General features: G+C 39.5%; 1 protein-coding gene and 1 long non-coding RNA gene across 2 annotated transcripts in view; one reads left to right on the top strand and one right to left on the bottom strand.

Annotated features, from left to right (window-relative positions):
- Positions 1-7,633, top strand: part of ZFHX3 (zinc finger homeobox 3) — a 234,745-nt gene extending 227,112 nt beyond the window's left edge. The window contains exon 10 of the mRNA XM_037063746.1: positions 1,992-7,633. Within this exon, the coding sequence (XP_036919641.1) occupies positions 1,992-3,667 (1,676 nt within the window). The 3' untranslated portion in view covers positions 3,668-7,633. The remainder of the gene's footprint in view (positions 1-1,991) is intronic.
- Positions 1-22,349, bottom strand: part of LOC118999263 (uncharacterized) — a 92,277-nt gene that overhangs the window by 10,497 nt on the left and 59,431 nt on the right. The window lies entirely within an intron of this gene.

Below are 22,349 nucleotides of genomic sequence, written 5' to 3'. Positions count from 1 at the left end.
TTCAGAGTTTTTTTTCTCATAAGGGGTATCACGTAATGGCACCCCCTTCCACAGCTTTCTGGCAGAAGGTGATCCAAATAATGGTGACAGGCCATAGGCTGTTTGATTTTACGTTTTGGTGCTCTTTGAAGTGAAGGGGATGTATACTGTTCTAGTTTATTGGGTGTGGCAAATGTAAAGACGATCTGAAGGCTGCTACCTATGAATTCTTCTCAATTCTTTTCTCAGCATTTCATCACCCAGCATATCCTGTTCCCCCCTCCCCCTGCACCATAATGCTGTCCTCCTTCCCCACCATCTTGCTAGTCTTTACAAACCTATAGTTTGCCTCAATATCTGAAAGGAGAACATTTCCATGAAACCTTTAATAAGCCAAAATGGTGTGAAATGGAGAAGCAATCACCTTAGGACACATCTTGCTAATGAACGCACAAAGTAAATGAAGATAAAGCACAGATGCTCAAAGAAACAGTTCATAGCTATGGCAGCTTAATGGCTGAGTGTAGCTCCTGGGGAAGGAGCTTGGCGGTGTCACTCTCGCTGCTCAGGGTACATGCTGCCTCTATACTGGCTCCCTGTAAAATAAAAGCTGAATACTATTTTCACATTTTGCCTTTTTTGCGTAAAAGTGTGAAAATCCTTTCCAGATCTCTTTGTTCAGTAGTAAAAACGGGTATTCTCAATGGATTGAGCGCAGGCCTGTGAACCACATGATCACGGTTTGATTCCCAGTCAGGGCACATGCCTGGGTTGCAGGCCAGTTCCCAGCAGGGGACTCACGAGAGGCAACCATACATTGATATTTCTCTCCTTCCCTTCCCCTCTAAAGATAAATAAATAAAATATTTTTTAAAACGGGTATTAATGTAGATCTCTAATAAAAGCAAAATGACACGAAGTTGAACTTTTGAAAAGCACCTGTACCAGCAGCAACATCATTTCCATGACCCTGGAACAAAGGACTCAGATCGGAAGAGTATGGGTTAGGGAAGACGTCAGACTCTGGGCTGGGTAGAAGTTTTACAGGCAGTGATAGATTAGGCCTGCATGTGATTGAGGATGAGGCTGTACCCCCTGTGGGTCTAGAGACATGGTCTAGGACCTTTGCCATACATAAGCAGTGATTCCTGATGCAGGTTGTGATGTCTTTGGAATTGATGGTGACAGCACTTTGGGCTGTTCTATTTCTGACATGTTTTTCTCCTCTTCCTGTGGCTGGTTTCTCAATCCTCCACAGCCCTAGCACTGACTATTATCCAAATAGGGGCAGGAAGAGAAAATGTTCATTTCTCAGCAGACTCCAGAATCCTGTTCCTAGATGGTTATGTCAAAGATTTTGTTAAAGCAGATCAGCTGAGCCAAGGCATCTAAACAGTTTTCCCTGAATGGATTGTTTATATTTCTTCCCATTCCTCCTCCTCTCGCTACCCTCTTAACATGTCCATTTGGCTGCAGCAATGGAAGTCACAGTGTATATAGCCTGTTTTTTTGTTCTGATGGTCTTGGTGCTTGGCCAGGTTCCTTGCTTTCCTTCACTCTCTTCTGCTGTTGCCTCTCTCCTCCAGACAACTTCTGGTGAGATCTCTTGGCTGTAGTATTTCTGTGAAGCTTTGATGAAGGCCTTCCATACCAGCTGGGAACAGCTAGTTTGGGGGCCTCCAGACTAATTGCCTTGGGCAGAAAGAATGGTAGCTGGAAGCTTGGCGAAGAAGATGTGAACTAGTGGGGTGGGTGTGACATTGGGCAGGAAGGTGTTTGGCTGCAAGAGGAAGAAGTATGGGAGCTGACCCAGGACTGGGTCTGGATTAGAATACAAGGCTCTCCAAACCTGAGCCTGTTCGACACCTCTGTTGAAAACATCAGTTTTGAGAGGATCTTTCAAGTCTAACCCTTGAGACCTCAGACTTGGTGCCGGTGACACAGGTCAAACATCTTGAGCTTCAATCTCATCACCCAGACTGACACATGATTTCTGTCTTTATTCTTTTCAGCTTTAACGTCTCCAAAACCGAACTTGATGGGTCTGCCCAGCACAACAGTTCCTTCCCCTGGCCTCCCCACATCTGGATTACCAAATAAACCGTCCTCAGCGTCGCTGAGCTCCCCAACCCCAGCACAAGCCACCATGGCGATGGCCCCTCAGCAACCCCCCCAAACCCAGCAGCAGCCACAGGTGCAGCCACCGCCAGCAGCCCAGCCGCCACCTGCGCCACAACTCCCGCCACAACAGCAGCAACGCAAGGACAAAGACACTGAGAAGGTAAAGGAGAAGGAAAAGGCACACAAAGGGAAAGGGGAAGCCCTACCTGTCCCCAAGAAGGAGAAAGGAGAGGCCCCCACAGCGACCGCAGCCACAATCTCAGCCCCACTGCCCACCATGGAGTATGCAGTGGACCCTGCACAGCTGCAGGCCCTGCAGGCAGCCTTGACTTCGGACCCCACAGCGTTGCTCACGAGCCAATTCCTTCCTTACTTTGTACCAGGCTTCTCTCCTTATTATGCCCCCCAGATCCCTGGCGCCCTGCAGAGTGGGTACATACAGCCTATGTATGGCATGGAAGGCCTGTTCCCCTACAGCCCTGCGCTGTCACAGGCCTTGATGGGGCTTTCCCCGGGCTCCCTACTGCAGCAGTACCAGCAATACCAGCAGAGTCTGCAGGAGGCGATCCAGCAGCAGCAACAGCAGCGGCAAATACAACAGCAGCAGCAGCAGCAGCAAAAAGTGCAGCAGCAGCAGCAGCAGCAGCAGCCCAAAGCAAGCCAAACCCCAGTCCCCCCTGGGGCTGCTTCCCCAGACAAAGACCCTGCCAAAGAATCCCCCAAACCAGAAGAGCAGAAAAACGCACCCCGCGAGGTGTCCCCCCTCCTGCCGAAACCCCCCGAAGAGCCAGAAGCAGAAAGCAAAAGTGTGGACTCCCTCTACGACCCCTTCATTGTTCCAAAGGTGCAGTACAAGTTGGTCTGCCGCAAGTGCCAGGCGGGCTTCGGTGACGAGGAGGCGGCAAGGAGCCACCTGAAGTCCCTCTGCTTCTTCGGCCAGTCTGTGGTGAACCTGCAAGAGATGGTGCTTCACGTCCCCACGGGCGGCGGCAGTGGCGGCGGCAGCGGCGGTGGCGGCAGTGGCGGCGGCTCGTACCACTGCCTGGCGTGCGAGAGCGCGCTCTGTGGGGAGGAAGCTCTGAGTCAACATCTCGAGTCGGCCTTGCACAAACACAGAACAATCACGAGAGCAGCAAGAAACGCCAAAGAGCACCCTAGTTTATTACCTCACTCTGCCTGCTTCCCCGATCCTAGCACCGCATCTACCTCGCAGTCTGCCGCTCACTCAAACGACAGCCCCCCTCCCCCGTCGGCCGCCGCCCCCTCCTCGTCCTCCGCTTCCCCCCACGCCTCCAGGAAGTCTTGGCCGCAAGTGGTCTCCCGGGCTTCGGCCGCGAAGCCCCCTTCTTTTCCTCCTCTCTCCTCATCTTCAACGGTTACCTCAAGTTCATGCAGCACCTCAGGGGTTCAGCCCTCGATGCCAACAGACGACTATTCGGAGGAGTCTGACACGGATCTCAGCCAAAAGTCCGACGGACCGGCGAGCCCGGTGGAGGGTCCCAAAGACCCCAGCTGCCCCAAGGACAGTGGTCTGACCAGTGTAGGAACGGACACCTTCAGATTGTAAGCTTTGAAGATGAACAATACAAACAAATGAATTTAAATAAAAAATTAATAACAAACCAATTTCAAAAACAGACTAACTGCAATTCCAAAGCTTCTAACCAAAAAAAGGAAAAAAAAAAGAAAAAAAGGAAAAAAAAAGAAAAAGCGTGGGTTGTTTTCCCATATACCTATCTATGCCGGTGATTTTACATTCTTGTCTTTTTTTAAATATATTAAAAAAAGCCCACCCCAAACCCTGTTACATTGTGTCCTTTTGAAGGTACTATTGGTCTGGGAAACAGAAGTCCACAGGGCCTCCCTAACGTCTTCGGAGCTTAAACCCCTTGTATATTCGCCCCTTTTCAATAAACGCCCCACGTTGATAGCACAGAGGAGCCCGGCATGCACTGTATGGGAAAGCAGTCCACCTTGTTCCAGTTTTAAATTTCTTGCTATCTTAGCATTCAGATACCAATGGCTTGCTAAAAGAAAAAAAGAAATGTAATGTCTTTTTATTCTCAGGTCAATCGCTCACACTTTGTTCTGTTTTCAGAATCATTGTTTTAAATATTTTTTTGTTTTCTTTGTTTTTTTGTTCCAGAAAAATTTCTGTTTCTTAATTTAAAAACGGGCAGAAAGTATTCGAGAAAAACAATGTGAACTGCTTTAGCTTTCTGGGGATTTAAGGATAGCTTTTCTGCTGAAGCCAATTTCAAGGTGAAAAGTTAAGCACTCCCACTTTCAGAAAAAAAAAAAAACCCACACACAAAGAGTGTTGAGGACTTGTAGCTTAAAAAATAAGTTTTAAAAACTGACTTTCTGTATTTATGATAGATATGACCATTTTTGGTGTTGAGTAGATTGTTGCATTGGAAATGAACTGAAGCAGTATGGTAGATTTAAAAGGAAAAAAAAACCTTTTGTGTACATTTAGCTTTTTGTATGGTCCAGCTGACAGCTCCTCATTTGATGTTGTCTTGTTCATTCCTAGCAGATAGATTGCAATCCGTTGATTCACCTAAACTTTTCTCCCCTTTCTCCCTTAATTCCACTTTCTCTTTCCTCTTCCCACCTCCCATCCTATAATCTCCCACTTAAGGTAGCTGCCTTCATTTCTTAGGGGGTAGCTGCAGAATTATTTTATAAAACTAAAAGAATTTCAAAGGGTTCTAGGGGTCATTAGGATCCTCACATATTATTTTTGGTTGGGGAGTTGAAACTTTTTTAAAGGCATATAATTCTAGTTACCTGTGTCTGTTAGCCTTGTGTGTTTATTTTTAATTTAGCCTTCCTTTTTGGCTTTTCTTTTCACCCCTTTTTAACCTCCTTGTTTGGTAGATGCTTCAAATATTCTTTTCCTAAGCTAAAACATTTGTTTCGATTTGTGTAATTGGACTGTGTGCTTTTCTTTTCTAAAAAAGTTTTTGGTTAGGGGTTTGGTTTTTGTTTTGTTTTCTTTCCTCTCAGAAAAAGAAATTTCATGCTTTAAATAAAATCCAAAGACACACCCTTTCACTGCTGATGCAGGAAAAAAGGGAAAGGGTTCTTGTTACTTGAGAATTTGTTTCTGATTTAAACAAACAAGACTTAGTTTAATAAAAGAAAGAGTAAAACAAAAGATTCCCAGGTTGTTATATGCTTCTTCTGTAAGCAGAGAGGCAGTTGTTGATGACAATTCCATATACCAAAAGACACATTTTTTACTTCAAAGTTTTGTCCTTGTGTTAGGCAGTCTGAGTGGCGAGTGATCCAGAGCGCAGCCAACAAAGAAGCAGATAGCAATGTACCGAGAGCGGGGGGGAAAAAAGAGGCACTTGTGTTTATGTTAATATCCGTATTCCTGTAACACACAACACAACGGCACCATACACCCTTTCTCATCTAAAAAAAAAAAAAAATGGTCTGAACTTTGAAAGGAAAACTTTGTGCTGCTATAATGTAGATTTTGGAAACAAATAGATGCTTTGCTGTTTCACTTTCATAGCCAAACATCAACAGAAACAATCTCCCCTTGCCCGGAATGTGTGAAATCCTCTCCCCTTCATTCTCTTCCTTAGGTTTCAAAAGGGAACTGTGAAGACTGTGAATGCAGGTTCCATTGGTCACCTTTCAGGCTTCTTCCCCCACTGCTGAAGCCGCTCGTCAACTTTGCAAAAGACTGGAGCATTCCAAGATCTGAAAATGGATTTCTCTTTTTTTTCCTCTTTTCTTTTTTAGCCGGGACTATTTTATTTTTATGAATTTGTTTTTAGTTTAATGAAAGAGTAGATCCTGAACTGTTGTATATATTTCTAACTAGGCTGATGCACAGTGCAAATTCCTTTTTTAATTTTTTAAGTAGAAATACTAAAGAATACCATCTAACTATTCATACCAGTATCCAGTTGTAGCATAAGGTGTCAAAAACAAGTACACAAAACATTTGCTGTTTTAACAAACTTTTCTTTTAACAAGAAGTCCTGTATTTCTCCCTGTGTTTGAGATGAACATTTTTAAATTTTAAAGTTGTACAGTTTTTTTGTTTTCCATTATTTTATCTTGTTTGTAACTCTATGAAATATATATATATTTTTTGCCATTTAACTGTTGTATGTTACTCTGTGTCTGTATCATATAGAAAAAAATGTTTGTTTTGGGTTCTTTATGTGATACCAATTAACAATTTAACACTAGCTTTACCTGTCAAATTCTGGTAGGTCTTTTCTGTAAACATTTTTTAAAGAAAGATATTGCTTGGTTATAGTGCAATTTCTATCCCTTTCCTGCCCCCCTCAACTTTAAGTTCATTTCCTTGTAATGTTGCCACCCTTCCCCAATGGTTTTTTTTCCTTTTTTCTCTCTCTTTTTTGAGCTACTATGCCATCCTCCCTCTGTGAGACAGAGTGACTGTCAGTGTTTTGTTATGCCATGCCTTGACCTGTGGGTGTATTTGGCAACAGCAAGGTGGTTGGTTGGGTAGATAGGCTAAGCATGCTTCCACCAACTAGTGTTCCTCAGAGGGGGTTATGTGGTTGTTTCAACCTGGAGTTGGTTGCATACTTAATGCTTTCCTCTACAACTCTACTGCCCACATCTATGTTCATTCAAAAAGGAAAAAATAATTCTCAGCATTAACCCAGAAGTAGCAAAGCAGTCAGTGATGATGAAAATTAGAAGTCAAACACGCGCTTAAGATGTTCGTGGGCTAACATCCACCCTGTGACCAGTATCATTTACAAAGCATGAGTTCACTACAGTGCTCAACTGTTTAGATTGGTCTCCTTCAGAGTATTTACTCCTGTCTGCTGCATAGTAGGTAGCTGAATAGGCTATCTCAGCTCACTTTTTATATTAATTCTTCAGTCCATTCACACTTCATGTTTTGGTTGGTGGGGTTTTTTTGTTTTGTTTTGTTCCCAAGTACTCCACAGTGTGGGTTGGTGATAGACATCAGTCAGTCTCATAGCACCATTGACCCACAGGATGGGAGTTATTTCATCCATTGTTCCTCCATCCTTCGAAAAAGAAACTTACTTAAGAAGAAAACACACACATAAATGGAAAAGTTTAGGAAGGTTTTTTTTTTTTAAATTAAAAGCTATTTAAAGAGATGAATGTGGCCAAAGTTTTACAGGATTGAAAGCAAAAGTAAAACAGACGGCATGTGTTTAACCCTGAGTTTATCAGGCATGGCAGGAAGTTGCAGGAGAGAGAGGCAGTGACCCAAGCCAGTGCACTTGATGTTCATGGACATATATTTTTTTTAAATAATAAATTAAATTAAAACATTTTAAATAGAAGCATAAATTGAGTTGGTTGGTTGTTGGCGCTGAGATACTGCCCACTGTGAAACAAAGCTTTGACTAGATTTTTTGTTTGTTTACTTTTTGAGGGGGGCGGGGGGCAAGTTTGGGTAGGAAAGAAAGCATAAATGAACGTGACCCTGAGGTGAAGAGGTATATGAACAGCCTTTGCAATGTACAAAAAAAACAAACAAAAACAAAAAAAAAACAAAAAAAATAGAGCAAGTGAAACCAAAAATGATGTTCTTGGTGTTTTTCTATAATGTAGTCTTGTTAGCTTTTTTGTTACTGTAACAATGCTGATCTCGAACTGTACCAAAATACATGGAGACTAACAAACAGAACCACATGGGACTTTCAAACTGAAAAAAATTTGTCACAAAAACTTTGTTGTCATAGTTAAGTTGATTGTAGATGGTAATTGAATATACTCCTTTGAAAATATTTCATCAAGTATGTTTCCTGCTCATTGTGATACATTAAAAAAATATGAGCAAAAGTTCTTGTCTCTGTCAGCAGATTTTGTGTTGTGCATGTGTGATAGAGAGGCTGATGACCAACGAAGTGTAAATTTGAACAGTATTGAGGTTGGGAGTACAGGGATACTGATTCCAAGGTACATAAACTCCTGGGAAATGGGGCTTTGTAGTCCTCGTTTTCTGGCACTCATTCAAGTATCAGAGGTTTTGGTTGTGAAGCTGACTAGCTTATTTTATTGAGAAGAGTAAGTCTGACAGCTTAGATCATATTTGGCCCCAGAGAGCCCTACTAGAACTGTCATTTTTATTTTCTAAAGATTTTTAAAATTTATTTTTAGAGGGGAAAGAGTAGGGAGAGAAACATCAATGTGTGGTTGCCTTTCGTACAACACCCTACTGGGGACCTGGCCTGCAACCCACACATATCCTGACAGGGAATCAAACCAGTGACTGGTTCTCAGGATGGCACTCAAGCCACTGAGCCACACCAGCCAGGGCTATCACTTACATTTTTAATTCAAGAATGGTAGACACTTGACACAACCATAAGCAAAAACTTTGCTGATGACCAGAAGAGAGGTAAGTTCAACTCTGAAATGGGAAGTGGATCCAGTGTTTATGACAGGAGGATAAAAAAGGTAAGTATTAAGTGGATTATTGATCACATTTACCTTTCCTAGAAAAGGACTTTCCTAACTCTCAGTTACAACAGAATTTGAGATAAGTACAGCCTGTAAAATAGTAGCAGCATTAGTAATTCCTACATACAAGACAATACTGTCCTCTTATGCCTGAAAATCATTAATAAGGAGTACAAGATCAGGCCCAGAGGCCTTCCATTCATGTCTAATTTACAGCCCCAGCTGATCAATAAGTTATAAAATTTTTGCAGCTGGGCTTGGATGGCATCAAGGCTGTCCTTGCCAGGTCTGCAGCATCTGCCCTGGAACAGTGGAGTTCTCTACCCAGGAGTTGTGCTGTGAAACTCTTGTGTTGGACAGATAGCCATTGTCAACCAAGTCCTTTTCCTTAGCTCCTGCAGCAGGCATTCAAGAAGCAGTGATCTTATTAACACACTCTCAAAAAAATTCTACAATCAGCACAGGCGTTATAAATGCTCAAAAAGAGTTTGTTCCCTTGCCAGTGCTGAAATCTTTATGCCACACAAGTAGTGTCACTGTCCCTCATGAAACTGTGCTCTCTCCCCAGGCGTCACACCTTTCCTTTGGGTGTTCCTGCAGAAGTACATGGCTCCAATCTCAGTATATTTTCTTGGCACATGGTCATATCACTGATCTTTCTTCTGACCCCCACAAAAAGGCACAGTGATAAAATCTGTTCAGACCCAACACCACGCCAGCCTTTCTAAGCTATAATTATTTTAGGATCTGGCAGAATCACCCGAAAACGTTTTAAACGGAACTAGATTTGCAGAGAGGTTTTCCCACCTCAGCTCTTTGGAACGAGGTGACTGAAATTCAAATTCTTCTAAAGATATATTTTTAAACAGAAAATAAGGCAAAAGCTTAGTGATGGTTGAGCCCTTTGTATCAGAAAATCGCTAAGCACCTAAATTACCTTAAGAAAAGATTGAGTAAGGGAGTCTTTCTGTTACTACAAAGCTTTTTTCTTCTGGGGAAAAAAGTCTCTTCCAATGTGGCTTCAAGATCATGCTCATGTGGATATTAATCTCCTTGGAATTAACTGTGCCCTCCCCCCCAGAAAAATGTAAAATGCTTGATGTGTGTTAAGTGGCTGTTTCTAATTTTGCTTTAAAGAAATGTCTGCAGTGCCTGCCTAGCTCCTGCTATAGACTAATGACCTTACAAATGCCACTTTTAAGAAGTTTAGATTTTGGCCCTGGCTGGTGTAGCTCAGTGGATTGAGCGCGGGCCTGCGAACCAGACAATCACAGTTCGATTCCCAGTCAAGGCACATGCCTGGGTTGCAGGCCAGTTCCTTGCAGGCTAACTACCAGCAGGGGACGCACAAAAGGCAACCATACATTGATGTTTCTCTCCCTCTCTCCTTCCCCTCTAAAGATAAATAAATAAATAAAATCTTTAAAAAAAAAAGAAGTTTAGATTTTAAGTTACAAGAGCACAAGCAGTTTAAGAGTCAAGGTAAAGGAAGAGAAGTTTACACCTGCTGCTCTGCAGCCTTAATTACAGCAGGACAGATGTGCACGTGCAGTCTTCGTACCTTACTGCTGCGGGTGGACCAGTCACAGCCATGGAAAAACTTGCAAAGAAATTAGTGTTCTCGGGACCATTAAAATAGAGGCAGCTTTCCATTACTTTTTGCTTCATAGCAAATGTGTACATTTTCCTCTCTCCCTCCTTCCTGCCTGCCTCCCTCCCTTTCTCCTTCATTCTTGTTTAAACTAGAGGCATATGTTCTTATGATGTCTTGGCCAATTCGTTTTGATTCTGCTCTGTCCTCCAGTTTTCTTTTTAAATTACAGGTGCAAAAATAATGTTTTTATCCTTTATGACTCCTTTATTTCTTATCTATGTGGGACAAAGAGACTATGTAATCCAACTTATGAATCCCTAATTAACACTGGAATGAAAACTTTCAGATGAACTCTTATTCTTAGGCCAAGATCCCTTGGGATGAGAAATGAGTGCTGAGAAACAACGAAGACTAACGAGATAAAGGCATCAGTAGATATCTCTAACACCAAAAGCTTGTTTGGGATACTTGCTATTCCTTGCCTGGATACTCCCAATACAGTCCTCTTTCCTAAGCCTCCTTATGCATTCATTGCTCCTGTCTTTTAGACTCCCCTGTAGCCCTTATATTTGGATGACACTTGAAAAGTATTTTGTAAAATCACTTCTCGATTGTTTCTCAATACGAACTAGAAGGTAAACAAAGTGGGTGACATGTGTCCCAGGTGCTCAGGACAGTGAGGTAATGAGTGAAAGGTACTAACCATGTGTTTAGTCTTTGTCCAGTGTGCCTTCTTCCCACTACACTATTTCCTGAGAGACATGAAAGAAAAGTGGTCAAGAGTGTGGGCTCAGGAGTCAGACTCAAAATTCTGCCTCCATTACTGCACTTCATTTGCATTACTTATTCTCATCGTAAAATGAGGCAAACTGTACCTGTGTTATAAGGTTTTAGTGAAGATTAAATAAATCATATGTAAAATGTTTTCATTGCACCTACTGAGTGCTAAATCTCTATTGCTATTATTATATTAACTCTCTACTTCTTGTAGGTCCCCTGCAATTGCACCTTTCTAACTTTTTATTTCACAGAGGATTTGGGGACTGCAGTTGTATAAATCAGTTCCACCAAGCCATTGCCATATATTTATATCTGATGCTTCCCCGTCCATATCTTAGAGATCCTTTCAGGGAGCTTCCGCTTACATGTTATATAGGAGCACAGGACAGGAGTTCACATTTCAGTCATTCAGTGCCCAACTCTAGTGATCAATCTGGTTAAAGAAAAGGATGGCTTTTAGGTTGCTTTTGTTTGTGACTAGACATACTCCTGCTTCACCATGTCTTGATGGGTGAGAAGGTTAAATGTCTGAGGTTACAGAATGGATAAAATGGGCTTGGTTGTGACAATTTGCCCATTCTCACTGCCTGTTTTGAGGTGGTTCAGATATTCAGGTCTAGGGTTGTAGCATCTAAACCAAAACTGAGAGTGAATGGATTGTACATGAAACAAAACTGAAAAAAGAATAAACACAAAGAAATGCTGCAAGAGGATCTTTCCCAAAACACAGGATGGGTTATAAAAATTACTATTATTCTAGTAACCTGCAAAATAAATCTCTGGAAGAGGCATGGGAGCATGTGAGTAAAAACTGAATTAGCCCAGAGAAAGGGGTGGTGTAGAGTATTTCTATGATGGCCTCTACATACAAGGACTCACTAGGCTTTATGAGGCCATGGCTGTGAACTTTGCCCTTTTTAAATCAGAAACAGTGGTAGTATTGGAAATAAACCTGCTGACACTGAGATCAGAAAGCTAGTTAAGGCTATGGAAGATGACTGGTGGGTGATTTTTCCTTATCTGTGAGGATAACAACTTATAAATGTAGCTCTGGCATATTGTCTGTAGACAGAATATAGTGTCTGTATCTGATTTCTTTGGTATATGGTTCTAAGTTTGACATTGTTTCAATAGTTTTCAAAGTTTGATTGGTATTCAGTTAAATTTGTTTCTTTCAATATTGTAAAGATGTTGTTCCACTGTTACCTCATTTGAATATTTTCCAATAAGAAATCAGCTGTCACCTTTATTTTTAATGTACTTTTTCCTCTAGTTTAAGATTTTTCTCTTTATCACATCATGTTTTGATTATGATGTGCCTTGGAGTAGTTTTATTTGTCTTTTGTTCTTAAAGTTTGTTGAGCTTGAGCCACTACTTCAAATATATTTTTTCTGTCCCTTCACCACCCCTCCCCCAACCTCCTGCCTCTGAGACCCCCATTAGATATGCCTGAGGACATATGAAGTTAACCTGTAGCTTACTGGTGCTCAGGGTATGTGTCTGCCTGTGTGTATATTACTCTTTTTTCTATGTGCTTTCGTTTTGATAGTTGCTGATGCTGTGTCTTCAAGTCCACTAATCTTTTCTTCTAATCTGCCATTAATCCTATCCAGTGTATTTTTCATCTCAGATATTACAGTTTACCTCTCCAGTTTGATTTGGGTCTTTCTCTCATGCCTTCCATGTCTCTACCTAATTTAAACATACAGAATAGTTAGAATGACTGCTTTATTGTTATACTTTGTTAACATCTACCAAAGTTCTGAGTTGGTTTCTGTTGATTGTGTTCCACAAACTGTTCCCTACCATCACTAAACATCAGGAGCTGTTCCCTCTTAGCCTTTGGGATGGTTCTTTCCCAGTCTCAAATAATTTCCTAACATGCATGCACTGGTAGCTCCTTTCTGAATATTTGTAGAGGATCCTATGAAGATTTCCAGTGGTTTTTCCTTTCTGATACTCTGTCCTGTAAAATCTAGCTGCCTTGGTCTATCTAGACTCAACTTTATCACCTTACCTCAGGTAGTCTGCTGGGTTTTACACAGGTTCTTCACCCTATGCTGTGGCCTAGAAACTCTCATAGCAGTAATGGGAGATAATCACAGGCTTACCTTATTTGTTTCTCATGACTCAGGGATTATTGTCCTTCTCTGTGTGATACCCAGTGTCTTAAGAAACACTCTTTCATGTATTTGATCTCATATTTTTAGAGTTTTCAGCTGGAAAGGGTATGAGGTAAGAGTCCTGCATACCTTTCCAAAGTGCTACCTACACTTATGAAATTTCCAAAAAGGTTTGAATTAACAGAGGAATCTGATTTATCTGGACATGATATGATGCTGATTAACTCTTAGGGTCAAGTGTTGCAACTAATTTATCCTTTAGCTTACTCACACTGATCAGAGGTAAAAGGTAGGCAAATGCATAAATTCTTCTAGGCATTTTTTGCCTTGCCATATGCTAGATAGAAGGGAAAAACCATTTCTTAGGTAGTAAAACACTGTTTTAGCTCTCCTCTCTAAGTTATTAAAGTCTTTTTCTTTAAACCCACTTTATTTCAATGCTATCTTTCACACAGATTTTTCAGGCTAACTAAATGTGGCTGAAAGGAATCCATTAATTGGAAAGCATGGTACTCACTCAGATGAATTCATGCACTGAGTAATAAAGTGGAATGATAAAAATCAGGCTCCAACAGAAACTAGTCACTCTTGCTAAACTGAAATCATATTTGTGTGTGTTATTTTGGCAAAAATTTGTTCCTACTTTCATCGGGTATCCATGATAAGTGAAATTCTTAAAGTGTTAACTTGTTACCTGCTTTCAAAACTCTCAAGATTTGTTCTGGGGTAACTTTCCCACTATACCTATCTGCAGTTAAAACTGTTTTTAGCTGTCCTCCAAATTGAAGGGTGGTATTAAGTAGTTATTTGAAATCAACTGCTAATGTTTTTCTAATCAAAATGCAAATGTTTGCAGAGTATATGCAAGATAGGCCACACTCCAAACCTGGGGAAAAAACAGAATATAACCCTAATAGATTTAGTTAAATATGAAGTCTGAAATTTACCTTCAGTCTTTACTAACTGGTTTCTTTAGTTAGGCTCATGAGAAAAAAAATATATGTGGAATATTTTTATTATTTTCTTTTTGTAAAATCTCATACCAATAAAGACATTTCAATTTGTCACATACAAGGGAGGACTTCCCACCCCCAAAATGGAATTATCTTCTGGAGAGTGGGCCCCTTTGTAGTGCAGACTTCCACTGATAGGTGAGTGTTCTAGGAACTCATCTGTATTACTGTACCAGCTGGCATTGTTGTAAGAGGCTGCATTCAGCTTCAGTGAATTTTTTTTGAAGACTCAACACATTTGCCTATTTCATGATGGGTAATTTATGAGTGCACCTGCCCATGGTACACTGAGTGTTCAGCCGTTTTTGAGTAAAAGCAGCATGACCCCTGTGCCCCACCCTCCCTATTCACCCAATCTCAACCCCAGTGACTTTTTTTGGTTTCCTTGAATGAAAAAAAGTCCTCAAAGGGAAATGTTTTGTCAATGTGGAAGAAGTGAAACAAAAAAAATGGCAAAAGCACTAAAAGGCATCAAAATAATTGATGAATTAAAAAATTGTTTTGAGCAGTGGAAAAAATGTCTCAATAGGTAGGTGAATTGTATCAAATGGAGAGTACTTTGGAAGTGAATGAAGTTTAAACATGTAAGAATAAATAAACAACTTTAAATAAATAAACTCCAAGTTTTTTGAGTCTCCTCTCATATAAATGCAATACAAGGAAGATGAGTTCAGGAAAAAAGAGATAGAAACTTCAAAAGCTCCATTTAATTGGTCTGCTCTATAGGAAATCCCTTCTAACTTTAATTTTTTTTTCTATCAAAGGGATATAAATGTAGACCTCTCCTTTTCTCATAAGAAAAGTAGGACATCAGAATGTTTCATGGGTAACTTTTACCAAACCTTTAAGGTCAGGGTAGAGACAATTGAAAAGCCACTAAAGAAAGAGATGAGGATAAAAATAGATGTGAGGTGTGAGATTTTCCATTAAGGTAAGCCTCCAAATTAAAATTCCAAATCATGTGAAAAAGAATAGCAAGATAACCCACAATTTAATGATCAAGAGATGGGTTTACTTAAAATTTAATGGCCTTTGATCCATTAACAGCTAATAATTATGAAATAAAAGCAGACAGGCATGACTGAAGAAAATAATCAAATTAAAAATGCTATACAGTACCTGAGTTAAATTCATTAATAAGTAATAATCACAGAGATAATGATATGGCCACTTTCCAGAATGGAAAAATAACTCTTCAGATAGACAGTACACATGACATGCCAAGAAAGATAAATGAAATAAATAAATTATAGGTAACCTATAAAGCTATTTTTCTTTTTAATGGCTTTTAAGATTTTTTTCTTTACATTTAATATTTGGCAAACATACAACAATTAAGATGGTGAGATTTTTTTTTATCAGCAAGAACAGATACAGGAGACATTGAAGTAATAGCCACAGGGTACTGAGAGAAAAGAACTAATGCAGTTTTCTATATCCAGCTAAACTATCGTTCAAAAGTAAGGATAGAGAAATTCTGGGAAAATTGTATTAGAAGCTCCCTTTTTAAATCTCTCATAATTACCTCATGAAAACACAATGACTAGAATGACAAATGCAAAATCCACAAACAAGATCTATTTAAAAAATTAGGTATTTTCACAAACCTCAAAATATGAGCAGAATGGGACAAACCATCAAATCCACAAACCATTGAAGCCAAGTATTTGAGACAAAGAGGTGTAAGATGTGCTTGAAAATACATCTTACCAACATGTACTGGAGAACAGGTGAAACTAGGAGAGGATTTGCATGCTCTAATTATGGGTCAGGGAAGTGAGGAGCAAGGCAAGGTAAGACCTGAAAGGGCTGGAATGAACATTCCCTTTTAGGACAAAATATTGGGCTGGTCAAAACATTCATTTAGGTTTTTTCATATGATAGCTCTAATAGTACTTAGTTGTCTTTAATTTTATTTGAAACAACTTTGTTAGATTGTATAGGGACAGTAATCACATCAGTGTGCATATAAAAAAACCATTAAAATTGCTAATTTTTTGTGCAGCCATTTTAATATTGAAAATGGAAGAAAATATGCAACATTTCAGCCTATTATGCTTTATTACTTCAAGAAAGGTAAAAATGCAACTGAAATGCACAAAAAGATTTCTGCAGTGTATGGAGAAGGTGCTGTGACTAATCAAACATGTCAAAAGTGGTTTGCAAAATTTCTTGGTACTACTGACATTTTGACCAAGTAATTCCTTGCTATAGGGCTGTCTTACACACTGGAAGATGTTTAGCAGCACCCCTGGCCTCTACCCACTAGAAGCCAATAGTGGGAGATAGCTAGCATATTCAAAATATCCAAATCAATTAAAATTATTGATGAAAATGAAAAAATGTGTCTTTTACTTTCTGAAAAAACTAAACAGACTTTTTGGCTAACCCCATACCATGACAAGAAGAAACTGAAATCAAGATAATTCAAATTGAGTGAAAGAGGGATAAGAGAAAACACATGCTAGAGAGCTACATGAGAGCAGGCCAGAGAGGGGAACAGATCAAGAGTTCTGAGTATGAGGCCATATTTTTGAAGACTTCATGAAAATAACATAAGTGAAATCAATAGAGTCAGGAAGCTAAAAAAGTTATTCCAACTCATCCATTCCTCCTAAAAGTTCAGAAAAATTAATTTCAGCTAAAATGATCAACATAAGAGGATTGTGGTTGAATCCCACAAACAATGACTGTGGGAGCAAGGGGGTGGGATAGGTAGAGGAAGGCAAAGAGGGAAAAAGTACGACAACTGTAATAGAATAACAATAAAAAATGGTAAAAAATAGTAGGGAGCAGAATAACATTCCTACAATAGAAAATATGCCTATAAAACAGATAGCTATTATATAACCTAATATTTTAAAATGAACCAAAAGACAAGAAAATTTTTAAAAAATTAGAAATTAGAATTGAAGTGACAGAACAAAATTAGAAATAAGTTTATTTTAGAAATGAACACAAGACTCAATAAGCAAAACAAAACACCTTTAAGAGAAATGGAAACTGGGAAAAAATTTAAGATTCAAAACATTTTTTTCTCTGCTTCCAACTAGGATGTAGAAACCTATTAGGACTCTCACTCCTACCTAAACAATTTTAAAAATGGATAATCTATGAAATTACCATTTTTCTTGAATGCACTAGAGAGCTGAGCTTAAATAACAATGTAGTACCCCTGCCCTGGCTGGTGTAGCTCAGTGGATTGAGCGCGGGCCTGCGAACCACACGATCACGATTCAATTCCCAGTCAGGGCACATGCCTGGGTTGCAGGCCAGTTCCCAGCAGGGGACTCATGAGAGGCAACCATACATTGATATTTCTCTCCTTCTATCCTTCCCTTCCTCTCTAAAGATAAATAAATAAAATCTTTAAAAAATATGTAGTACCCCTAATGTCCAAAGAGGAACCAATCTTTCCAAGGAGAGAGGGGCCTCATGAATGTCTCACCTTTAGCAGTGCACAGGAGAAAGAGGCAGCCACTATAAATGCCTGTTAGAAGAAATCAACTACAAATTTAACAAAGTTAATAGCCAAGCAAGGGCATTTGCAACTCTTCCACAGGCCTCTATCAGGTGCTATGAAACACCAGTACAGGTCTGAGGGAGGTAACCAGCTTCTACTGCAAACAGGTACTAAACACGACCTGCTTCCTGAATCCTTCTTTCCTCCAAAGCAAAAGCATCAAAAAAGGAAGGGATAAAAAAAAAAAAGGAAGGGATAAGCTAATCGTGTTGCCGCAGGTTACAAGCAAAAGACACTGTGTGGTTTGAGAATGAGGTAGAAGGAAATAAATCCCTGGGCCAGGAGCAGAAAAAGGGTTTGGGCCCAAGATCCTACACCAGTACCAAGCAGGTAACTGCTTCTTGCACTGAAAGAGAAGCAGAAAACTCCTGCCTAAGACCAATTACATAAGACAAGGTAGAATTCGGCTGCAAAGGGAGGAATAGCAAGAATTCTAAGAAAGCCCCTTCCAAAGGTATACAGGACCTCACTAAACTGGAGCTGGGCCTACAAAACAGAGAACCCCTGCCTACTCCCACCATGAGCTTGCCACCACCAAAGGAGGAAGGACAAACGGATTGTGAGGCAAAACCTTCAGAGTGCAGGCACACAGGGGCAGCTGAAAGTCTAAGGGGAAAACACACGGAGGTAAAACCCTCTGACACCCAAGCCCTAAACTTAGGGCAACAGCAACCTATGCTTAGAGCAATTTGAAGTTTGTGGTGAACTGAGGTCAAATCCTGACTTTCTTGGCTCAATCCCCTAACAGAGAAAGCACGTGCCTACTTTTAGACATAAATACTATTTACTTTACTCCCTACTGTTCTACACACAATGTCAGGGGGGGGAAAAGCAACCAAACATTACATGACTACTTATAGAAGAATACAGCTTATAGAAGAATACAGCATCATTTATGAAGTTACGTTAACAAATAAAAAATGAATCGAGTCTCTAGATGTGATTACCAATGCCCAAGGTATTACACACTGAACCCTGCCTCCTAGCCCGAGCCTCCCAAATTCATATATTGAAGTCCTAACCTCCAGTACCTCTGAATGTGACTGTATTTGTAGATAGGATGTTTAAAGAGGTAATCAGAGTTTAAATGAAGTCACTGGGAGAGCCTTATTCCAATATGACTGGTATCCTTATAAGAATGGGAGATTAGCTCAGTGGATTGAGCGTGGGCCTGCGAACCAGAGGATCGCGGTTCGATTCCCAGTCAGGGCACATACTTGGGTTGCAGGCCAGTTCCCTGAAGGCCAACTCCCAGCAGGGGACGCACGAAAGGCAACCATACATTGATGTTTCTCTCCCTCTCTCCTTCCCCTCTAAAGATAAATGAATAAATAAAATCTTTAAAAAAAAAAAAAGAATGGGAGATTAGGACACAGACGCACAGAGGGGGAAAACCATGTGAAGACATGGGAAGACAATGTCCATTCACAAGCCAAGGAGACAGTGCCTTAGAATAAATAAATCCCATCAATATCTTGATCTTGGACTTCTGGCTTCCAGAACTGTGAAGAAACATATTTCTGTCATTTAAGCCCCTTAGTCTATGGCATTTGTTACAGCAGCCTGAGCAAACTAATACACAAGGTGTATGGAGAACAGAGGAACACATTAAACTAGAGAAAGGGAATGCAGTAAACAAAAATCAGACTGTAAGAAACTCTCAGGAGTATCCAACCTGCGGCCCACAGGCCACCTGCAGCCCAGGATGGCTGTGAATGCTGTCCAACACAAAGCTGTAAATTTACTTAAAACATTATGAGATTTTTTTTGTGATTACATGTCACAATGTATTTAATGTGTGGCCCAAGACAACTCTTCTTCCAGTGTGGCAAAAAGACACCAAAAGTTTGGATACCCCTGCAGGCTAGGTCAAACAGATTTCTTTATCAAATAAATTGCAAGGAAAATAAAGTTGGAAGAAAAAAACCCTACACATTAAAAACAGCCTAGAAACCATATTAAAAACATAATATCAATGTGGATTTATTTGGGTCCTGATTTGAATTTTTTTTAATAAAAATGCTATGATATTTGAGATGATTAGAAAGTTGATCATTACTAAGAATTTTATAATATTAAGAAATCAGTCCTGGCTGGTACGGCTGAGTGGATTTAGTGCTGGCCTGCTAACCAAAGGGTTGCCAGTTGATTCCTTGTCAGGGCACATGCCTGAGCTGCAGGCCAGGTCCCCAGTTGGGGGCATGCAAGAGGCAACCACACATTGATGTTTCTCTCCCTCTCTCCCTTACTTCCTTTCCCCTTTCTCCAAAAATAAATAAGTAAATAAAATCTTTTTAAAAAAGAAATCATTAAGGGAAAGGAAGGTATGGAAATTAAAGCCCAGCTCCTCATTTCTCCCTCACCCCCAAAGAAGGTTTCCAATAGGAGAAACCTTACACAATAAACTAAGACCACAAGAGGCTACAACTGTAGGACTGGGTAATCCATAGGTGGAACAGGCCTCTCACATACTTACAACCTGTGTTCAAATTCCCTAGGAAGTCTATGGAATCTCAAACTCTAAACTCGTTTGGCTGGACTGATAGCCACATTTACCTGTCAGAAAAAATGTAAGGCTTCTCTAAAAGAAGGTACATTAATCATGCCTGAAATTATCTCTACCCATAACCACAAAGAGGAAATTTGATTCCATGAGTGAGAAATAGCAGACAATAGAAAGAGAGGCTTTAAGACTTAGATATTGAAATTATCAAATGCAGATCATGAAGTGACTATGTTAATTATATTTGATGAAATAAAAGCTTAAAGATATCTCCACTGTACAGGAAAGCAACATAAAAATAAGAAAAAATTACAGAAATAAAATTAAGGGCTCAACTGATCGATTTAACCAGAGATAGGACATAGCTCAATAATTAGTGAATTATAAACAAATCATAAGAATTTATAAAAAATGCAGAATGGAGGGATAAAAATATAAAAAATACAGGTTGAAGTATAAGAGATTATACAGTGAAAAGACCTGACATATATCATCATGTCCCAGAAGAAGAGTGGAAAGAGAATGGTAAAGAGACAATGTTTGAAGATGGCTGAGAATTTTCCAGAAGTAATGAAATATAAAAATCCACAGGTTTTTAAGAACAATAAAAAGTGAAGGAAAAGAAAAGCAAAAGGAAAAAAGAACTATACATAGCCCTATTATGGTGAATCTGCACAAAACTGAGGCCAAAGTACACATACAAAGCAGACTTCTTGCTTTCAAACAAATACCCACTAGTCAACTGATTATGCAACAACAATGGAAGCCAGAAAGGCAGTAAAAGACTATCTTCAATGGGCTGAAAGAAAATAACTGCTAATGTAGATCCCATACTCAGAAAAAGTATAATTTTAGAAATAAGGCAAAATAAAGAAATTTTCAAATAAGCCAACAATTTGCCACCTTTAGACTGACAAAAGACTGTATTGTAGTTTAGTCATAAGAAAAATGATCCCAGAGAGATGACTGAATGTAAAAAAACTTTGAATATTTTTAAAATACTGAATTATATGTAGATAAATCTAAATGAAAACTAATTCCCACCAAAAAACTTTTAGAACCAGTAAGTGATTTTCATAAAAATGCAGACTGCAAAATCAGTATAAAAAAATCAGCTGTGATTCAATACACAAATAACAAATTACTAGAAATAGAAAACAGTCTCGTTTATAATTAAATCGAAAGGAATAAAATACTTAATAATACATAAATTTAATCAAGGAGGTGAAAGACCTATACACTGAAAAATGTAATACACTGATGAACGAAACAGAATGAGATACAAGTGTAAGGATATACTATGCTAATTGATTAGAAAAATTAATAACATTAAAACATACATACTACCCAAAGCAAACTACAGATTCAATGTAATCCCTACCAAAATTCCAATGGCATTTTTCATGGAAATAGAATAAACAATCCTAAAATCTGTTTAAAAGCACCCATTCACAAATAAAAATAGCCGAAGCAATCAGGAGGGAAAAAAGAACAAAGCTGGAAGCAACATGATTCTTCATTTGTAACTATATTACAAAGATATAGTAATAAAAAGAGTACATTGTTGATATGAAGACAGGCATGTGACATAATCGACCAAAATAAGTCAATATACGTACAATGGTACCTTGTTAGTTTGTTCTGGAACTCGTGAGGAGCGCCAAGACCAGTGAGCCACAAGCAAGCGCCAAGTGCTGAAACATGTTCTCTTGTAGGATGGCACTGTGATTCGTACAAGTTCTAACAAGTATGATGAGTCTGGAGCACACACCAAGTGCTGAAACGTATTTTCCTTGTCAAAATGCAACACGTAAAGGGTTTGACAAGTTATGAAACTGACAAGAATTGAGGTATGACTATATATGGTCAATTAATCTACAACAAAGAAGCCAATGGGGAAGAATAGTTTCTTCAATAAATTATGTTGTGAAAAATGAAGAGCCATGTACAAAAGGATGAAACTGGATCACTATCTTATCCCATATTTTAAAAATCCTCAAAATATGTCAAAGACTTGAATGTAAGACAGGCCTGAAAGCAGGCCAAAAGGCCTTTTAACAGAGAGATCAAAATAAGATCTCTCTCTGACATCAGTCTTGGCAATGATTTTTTGGATTTGATAGTAAAAACAAGGGCAATGAAAGCAAAAATAAGTGGGACTACATCAAACTAAAAAGTTTCTGTATAGCAAATGAAGCCATCAACACAATGAAAGGTAACCTACAAGTAGGGGGAAATATCTGTAAATCATATATCTGACAACAA

The sequence above is a fragment of the Sturnira hondurensis genome, unplaced genomic scaffold (genome assembly GCF_014824575.4).
Source record: "Sturnira hondurensis isolate 20B ecotype Veracruz unplaced genomic scaffold, ASM1482457v3 Scaffold0014745, whole genome shotgun sequence".
NCBI classification, from domain to species: Eukaryota; Metazoa; Chordata; class Mammalia; order Chiroptera; family Phyllostomidae; genus Sturnira; species Sturnira hondurensis.
This window is presented reverse-complemented; position numbering and strand designations above follow the sequence as displayed.